This window comes from Arachis ipaensis, chromosome B04, assembly GCF_000816755.2.
Source record: "Arachis ipaensis cultivar K30076 chromosome B04, Araip1.1, whole genome shotgun sequence".
Classification (NCBI taxonomy): domain Eukaryota; kingdom Viridiplantae; phylum Streptophyta; class Magnoliopsida; order Fabales; family Fabaceae; genus Arachis; species Arachis ipaensis.
In genome coordinates, this window is record NC_029788.2 from 3,804,466 (window position 1) to 3,812,079 (window position 7,614).

Consider the following 7,614-nt stretch of genomic DNA (forward strand, 5'->3'; position numbering starts at 1 on the left):
ATTATTTAATAATTTAATAATTTTTTTATCTGTTAAATTTCAAACTTTCTGATAACTTTCATTCAAGTTAAATGTAGTACCTGTAAAATAATTTATAACACTGGATAGAAGATGTTAAGACCACTCAAAAATATTGCAGGTCTATCTTATTATACTGTCATGACAGTTTTAATTATTCTACTGTAAAATACTTAATTATTTTTTGATTAAATACTCTTCTAAAAAAATATGAAATACTATGTATATATACTGTTAACGTGGCAAGTGTGAGGAGTGTTGCAGTTAGTCCCGCATCAAAGAAAGTAAGGAAGAGTGAGGAGTTTATAAGATGAGAGACCTATTAACCTACTACTTTAAGATTTTGAATTGGATGTGATGTCTTCTCATCTTATGTTCTCTCGTTTGATTCCTTTCCGGTGGTCGAGAGCTCCCCATAGGTGACCCAACATATGCATATACATAAATATATACTTATTAACTTTTATATTCATAGAGAATCTTATACTCTATTAGTCTATCTTCGAAATAGAAAAATATTATATCTTTGTTGGTTTTTTTCACAACTATTTATCTAATATCTCTATAGATGCAGTGAAATGACTTAATAAGAAAGTATCTTTTGTTATTTAAACACGTTTTTCCTTATTAACTTTGCTACTTTCTTTTTTACGCAATTTATAACTTGAACGAATGCAGGTGGATTGATATGGTTACAACCTTGGAACTCTCTGCAACATGCAGTGGCTTTTGCATTCTTAGCTGTTGTTTATAGTGATTATATGCTGACATCACAAACTGAAGCTCTATATTGTAGTGGAAAATTGTATAAGCCTTTAGATCTTCGCAAATTCGCCATATCTCAGGTATGGTATGTATTTTTGGCAAAATAAGGTTGTGATTGGTTTACGTTTTTATATTCTGCTTTTATTTCCAATATTTTTTGTTTTTCAAATTTTATGAAGAAAAAAGTGAAAATAGGAAATGAACACAGAAAATGAGATTTTATTATTTTTATTGTTTTAAATTTTTTTTTTTACAAAATTTAAAAAATAAAAAACAGTAAAAATAAAAACTGAAAATAAAAACGCAAATCAAACGCACTCTAAATTTCGTATTTTTTATCTTTAATACTAGTAATTAATGTGCATTTGAGCTTGTGATAATATATATATAAGTTGATACTTCATTATGACCCAATTTCGTATTTTTTATCTTTAATACTAGTAATTAATGTGCATTTGAGCTTGTGATAATATATTTATAAATTGATACTTCATTATGACCCAAATCACTTTAATTTAGAACGGAAGTTAATTTTTGCAATATATGAAATTTGTTTTTTTTTTTTTTAATCAATCTTATTAAGATATTTTAGCCAATATATAGTGTAAACCACCAAAATTGTCTTTGAATTTATTTACTCATTGACTTAAGTACTCTTAATTTATTATAACAAGAAGAATATTCCCAAAATATTTCAAAATATGCCAAAAGAAGTTTAAAGAAGTTTCATTATGATTTGATCGCTTAAGTTCATAAAATTTATTTTTAATATTTACCAAACGTTTATAATAATGTATAACGAAGCATGTTTCTTTGTTTTCTTTTTTATATTTAAATATTTTTTCATATTTTTTTTTTTACAAATACACACTTAATCATTGCTTATTATTTCAGTCAATGAGATCTCACTAATAAATGAGATAATTTTAGAGTCATAAATAAATAAATTTAAACACCCAATCGCTCTCTCTAAATTATATTATAACTCATGGTCCATTAGGATCTCGTCGATTCTTTGCACATTAAATAACTTACCATCTTTTAGTTCTAACTTCTAAGTGAGATTAATTGTTTTAAGCTTTTCTGCTGGTGCAATGTTACTTCTTATATTATATGATTCTGTATACTACATTTTTGTTTAAATTTTCTACTTTAGCAAATAATTTGATATCATACTTTATATAGTACCATATACTGAATGCATATATGTGTAGGGCTGTTAAAACGGGCTAACTTGACTCATTTAGACCCGACCCATTAAACCCGTGGGTTAAATGGGCTAGACTGTTTAAGCCTGTTTTATTCGCGGACCATAATTTTTTAGTTCGGACCATTTATGGTCAGTCCGATGGGTTAAACGGGGCCAGCCTGTTTATCCTTTTATTTTATTTTTTAAAAAATATTTTGATAAAAAATATCACTTTTAGATAATAAATCTTTAAAATATAATATTTTTTTAGTTGATGAGTCGGATTTTCGGGTCAAATCGGGAGGAATATCGGCTAAAAATGTTACTTTTTTTTTAAATGTAAAAAAAATAAACGGACCACCCGTTTAGTTTGCAGGATTGTCATTTTTTTCAGGTTAATTGAGTTAACCCAAAATTTAAACCGACTTAATTTTATAAGCAAAGCCCGCCTATTTAAATGGATAAATGGACTGGCCCGATGAGTTTGGCCTATTTTCACGGCCCTATATATGTGCAACCTAGCTTATAATATGATTGAATGAATGTTGAAAATAGAAAATTGAAACAATTTCAGGCAGAATATGTGTTGGGAGAAAATCCATTGAAGATGAGTTATCTTGTAGGATATGGAAGTCATTATCCAAAATATGTGCATCATAGAGGATCTTCCATCCCAGTTAATGCTACAGAGATTGGATGCAAGGTTGGATTTAAAAAGTGGTATGCCTCACCAAAACCTAACCCTAATGTACCACTTGGAGCTTTAGTGGGTGGACCCTTCTTCAATGAGACGTATAATGATTTAAGGAACAATTCAATGCAAGCTGAACCAACCACTTATAATAGTGCACTCTTTGTTGCTCTCCTCTCTGGTTTGGTTGCCACTTCTTCTGTAGTTACGTCTTTCTAGAATTCTAATATTTATTCTCCCTGTTTCAAAATATGCGTTGGTTTTTGCTTTTTGGATTATTAAAAAAAATATTATTATATCTAAAAAGTGAAGATCAAAATTATTTTGAAATGAAAAGAGTATCCAATATTCAATATGATTGTAGATATGTAAATTCTATATAAATTTTTTTCTCAAAACAAAAATGATTTTGATATAGAGTAGTTAATGTTTGTTATAAGATCTAATGCTTCGACAATTATCGGAAAAGCTCTGCATACAAGTTAAGCATTGTAATTGACTTTGGTGTAAAAACATTAATCTTATTATAATATTACCTGAGATTCTATATCACTTTTTGCCTGGAGGGAAGTAAGGTGCATTCTCATCAAAATGTATTTTCCTTGGCCAATCAGAGTGCACATTTCCTCATACTCGTTAGTATTGCCATCTGCATCTTCCTTCAGTCTTGTCCCCCAGATGTAGCGCTTTTGTTTCATATCATCCGTAATCTGATATAATCCCCGAGGAGTTTCAAACTTTGCAGAACTTTCTCCCCCAGTCTCCCTCTGAATTTGTGGACTTGTATTTTTTCCCTTCGTCGCGCTGCTTGCTATTCTTTGGACCAAACTGTCCAATTGTTCTATCAAATTCGCAGCTTCTGAAGATTTTTCCCTTTCTGTCTCCTGCGTTGACGCCCCCTCCTGGCTTGAATCAGTCAATCCAAGGCTGAATGATGGCACCCCTGGATCTGTTTTAGGAACATAGGAAGCTGTCCGTGCCATCATCAACAGGGCAGCAGCGTCTTCTGCGTCTGGATGACTGCGTCATCATGTATAAGAATAAGAATAAGAATAAGAATATACGGATGATAAGCAAAGATTGATTTTAGTCTGATGAACTTACATTTTAGTTGGAGCTGGGGGAACCGTGGGTGTGGTCTTCTCTTCTTGCCTTTGTTTTCAGAAAGATGAAAGTATATTATCATGAGGGCAAAGAGGCAGCCATCAATTGCCTTCTTCTTCTTCTCCTGGTAGTCTGTGATGCCTTTGATCAAGAAGGTCAAAACATGCCCCCCCAGTTTCTCTCCGATATGCCGTCCATCTTAAAAATTGTGGCCAGGTGCACGGGTGATATTTTGTTTATCGTCGTTGGCAAAAGGAACGCCATCTGTATGTAGAGGATGAATATCCTCTTGAACATCAGGCGTTCCTCTTTGCTGTCAACGCCGATTTCCATCATTTCATCGGTAAGACTTTTGAGGGTCTTACCTTGGAATCTTCTAAAAATTATTTTGTCATCATCAGAAAGTTTCTTATACTCAACTCTCTCAGGAAACATTTGCTCGAAAATGGGAGCGTTTCCTTGTTTTCGAAGCGTTTTGAGAAGTGGAAGAAGTGGAGGAAGTGGAAGAGTCTGCCATACGTAACCATTTGTGTTGAGCGCGTGATTTTGACGCGCCATGTTATGCTTCCTTATGCGCGTGTCTTCGATTAGGACTGGGCCAACTTGGATGCTTGTATACTTGTATGTGTAGCAGGCCCGTATTGGAAAAAATCACTAATAGTAAAATAGCTCCCGCATAATTATCTGACATAAATTTACTAATTAAGTATTTTACATATGACATATTGCATACCAAATATCTATTCCCTTATTACTAGAAGTCTAGAATGTCTTATTGCATTCTATATAACTATGAGCTCACCTTTACTACAATGTACCAACTTTTGTGGGAAGAACAAATAAAGACACAAGTTTTACTATGTTTAAGGTATGGAAGAAGGTTATGTGTAATGGGATGTTTCTTGCTATCACACTCAACACTGTGCATCAGATTGAAGCAATATTGGGAAAGGAAGATTATGCATGTCTAAGGCTTTCAAGTTTCAATCTAGCTTGTTACTAGCAAAGCAAGCTCTAGGCTGGTGAATGATGAAAATTTTGTATGAAATAATAGTATAATATTCAATTTTGTCTCTAAATTTGTATGCAATCCTTAATTTAGTCACTAAAATTTTATTTGTTTTTATTTAGTCATCAAATTTTATGAATATGACCCATATATGTTAGTCTTTGAAATAATTTTCAATATACAGATGTTAACGGAGCGTTGTCATCGACAACTGGATGACACGTTAGACTCTGTAAAATGATGTAGTTTTAATTTTGACATTCTCATAACCTATAAATAATATCATAAGTGGTGTTTATTGAAATTTAATTTTATTTAATAAAACAAGTGATACAACATCGTTTCTAGGATATTTAAATGCTAAAATTAAAATTGCATCATTTTACATGTTTTAGATATCAATATTTCATTAATATTTTTGTACTAAAATTTATCTTAAAAACTAATGTGAGGCATATTTATAAAATTTGAAAACTAAATTAAAATAATTATAATTTTAAAAACTAAATTAAAGTTTGCGTACAAATTCAGTGATATTGAAATCACATGGCAGAATCTCTTAAGGCAAGGTACTTCCCAACTTCAAATTTATTTAAAGCAATATGTTTCAACCTAGGTTATACATAGCAAAGCATACAAGCTGCAACATTGAGTATTCAACAAAGGGAGGATATTGGAGGTTTGGTAATATTGATGGGAAAAGTATAGGTAGACAATGAAAATATTAAATAATGTGAATAATAGATATATTGGATATTTATTTCATTATTTGTATGGATAATTATTTTAATATTAAAATTTAAGTAGGTAATTTAGAAGTGTAGTGTATTTTTATTTGATTGGTGGTTGTTTATATTGTTCAAAATAGTCATTATTTACTTAGCACTCTCCGTCTTCTTTTTCTTCTTCCTCCTCTTCTTCCTCCTCTTCTTCCTCTTCTTTCATATCATCATTGTCGTCATCATTCTCATCGTCTTCTTCTTCTCTTGTTTTTCTTTAACGTCATCATCATCTTCTTCTTTTGTTTGATTTCATCTCCTCATTCTTTTTCTTTCTCATCCTCCTTCATTATCATCATAGTCATCATCGTCGTCGTCGTCTTCATCTTCTTCTATTATACATGTTCAAAAAATTGGAGTACAGAAAAATTTAATTTATAGCACATAAATTTTTAAAAAATTAGATGCACAGAATATTTTCATTCAACCAACAAAATACGCATAACACAAAAAATTCAGTATACAACATATAAAATTTGGTTACAGTACAGAAATTTTGGTACACAACATAAATTTTTGAAGGATTACATATCTAAAATATTGACACCCAACTAACAATATACACATAACACAAAAATTTTAATGTACAGTATAAAATTTTTTATTTACAACACTAAAATCTTTTATGTACACCATACAAATTTTTGAAGGATCATGTGTTCAAAATATTGACTCATCCAACCAATAAATTACATTTGCAAAAAAATTTATATGCTATGTACAAAAAATTTTTTGCTATGTTAATTAGTTTTTTGTTCTCCAATAAAAAATTTTATGCTAAAAAAGCCCAAAAAAAAATAGTAATGCATAATCATAATTTTTTTTATTAGACTTGTGCCAATTTAATTAGATTTAATTATAAAAAGTATTTCTACATATAATATCATCGATAATAATATTATAGATAGATAGATAATTTTAGTAAATATATAAATTAAAAGAGAATTGAGTAAATAATTATTAAAATTTTACTGATTTTAATGGTCTAATAATGCATATGATACGTTTTTTTAAAGAAAAACCTTAAATGTTGGAAGTATGTAAGAAATTCGCTCAAATTGAAGTCGCTTTTGACTTGTCTGGCTCCAATTTTGCCTTCCTCGTGGTTGGGTTGGTTTGACCTATCACCCATAACATTTATTAAAGAAGACCATTATCACAATTTGCAATCACAATGAAGAACAACAACCCCACTCCCCTTTCTCTCTCTCACTCCCACACACAAATTCTCATACTTCCAAAAAATAAATTAATTCATTTATTAATATCTAATCATATATTTTTCAGTTCCCAACCCAACACTATCAGCTACCATCTATCACTTGTAAGTTGTGTGTGTAACAAACACTCACTTCTCTTCCTCACTGCTGCTCTCCCTCATTGACCACTTAACCCTAACTCACAGCCTCCGCCAACCACCCTAAGCCTCCCGGCGTCGCCGCGCCACGGCCGTTTCGTGCCTCAGGTTTGGTTTTCTAGCTTTCTTTTTTTTCCTTCTGATTTTGTTGTGTTTAGTTTCTTAATTTCTAGGGTTTGGTTCATGTAAAACTGATTGATGAAATTTGTGATGTATTGCGAAGATCTGGGTGTCAAGTACTCAAATTGTGTGGTTGGAATTGGTGGTCTTAGTGGCTCTGGAAACTGGAATATCAAGGTATTCATATTGTTATCAATTCATTATCCGGTGTATGCTATTTAGTTGGTATTATCTTAATTGTTGACATGTCTCAGTGTCATGGCTCCTTAAGCCTATAGATTTCAATAGCTTGCTGAAGAGTCTTGAATCATGAAACCAAACCTTAACAATGTAATAAAACTGTTTCCTTTGCATTTAAAAAGGTATTTTATTAACTGATAAAGGTTTTGAGATAATAAGTGGTTGAGTTAATGACTTTTATTATGCTGACGTGGTAAGTGCTGAAGGACTTGTGATTAGCCAGCGTATGTGGACTTTTGCATGTATTAAAAATAAAAAAAAAGAAGATAATCGCTGAAGCTTCTGCAAATGTTATCTGGCTGAGAAATCTAAACCGAAAGGAGGTTAAAATAAGAGAATGAA

At 31.2% G+C, this 7,614-nt stretch overlaps 3 protein-coding genes across 5 annotated transcripts in view; 2 read left to right on the top strand and 1 right to left on the bottom strand.

The window, feature by feature from the left end:
• Positions 1-2,882, top strand: part of LOC110271403 (endoglucanase 24-like) — a 3,467-nt gene extending 585 nt beyond the window's left edge. The window contains exons 2-3 of the mRNA XM_021122302.1: positions 697-863; positions 2,547-2,882. Of these exons, the coding sequence (XP_020977961.1) occupies positions 697-863; positions 2,547-2,882 (503 nt within the window). The remainder of the gene's footprint in view (positions 1-696; positions 864-2,546) is intronic.
• Positions 2,957-4,103, bottom strand: LOC110271404. The gene is made up of 4 exons (XM_021122303.1): positions 3,931-4,103; positions 3,768-3,815; positions 3,200-3,683; positions 2,957-2,962 (listed from the first exon to the last, which is right to left on the bottom strand). The coding sequence occupies exons 1-4, from the start codon at positions 4,101-4,103 to the stop codon at positions 2,957-2,959; spliced, it is 711 nt and encodes a 236-aa protein (XP_020977962.1).
• The window catches only part of LOC107638459 (F-box/kelch-repeat protein At1g55270), a 4,627-nt gene continuing 3,697 nt past the window's right edge, over positions 6,685-7,614 (top strand). For 2 of the 3 annotated variants that reach the window (XM_021120477.1, XM_016341744.2), the window contains exons 1-2: positions 6,685-7,020; positions 7,136-7,209. The gene's annotated coding sequence lies outside the window, so the exon portion shown is untranslated. The remainder of the gene's footprint in view (positions 7,021-7,135; positions 7,210-7,614) is intronic. The other variant, XM_016341745.2, reaches the window with a different exon arrangement.

What these genes read in the sequence shown, in the direction of transcription:
- LOC110271404 (XM_021122303.1), bottom strand. Translation starts at nt 4,103, where the DNA reads ATGATGGAAATCGGCGTTGACAGCAAAGAGGAACGCCTGATGTTCAAG. An exon ending in GAGAGAAACTGGGGGGGCAT is followed by an intron (nt 3,816 to 3,930) that starts GTTTTGACCTTC and finishes CTGAAAACAAAG; the next exon opens with GCAAGAAGAGAAGACCACAC. An exon ending in CCCCCAGCTCCAACTAAAAT is followed by an intron (nt 3,684 to 3,767) that starts GTAAGTTCATCA and finishes ATGATGACGCAG; the next exon opens with TCATCCAGACGCAGAAGACG.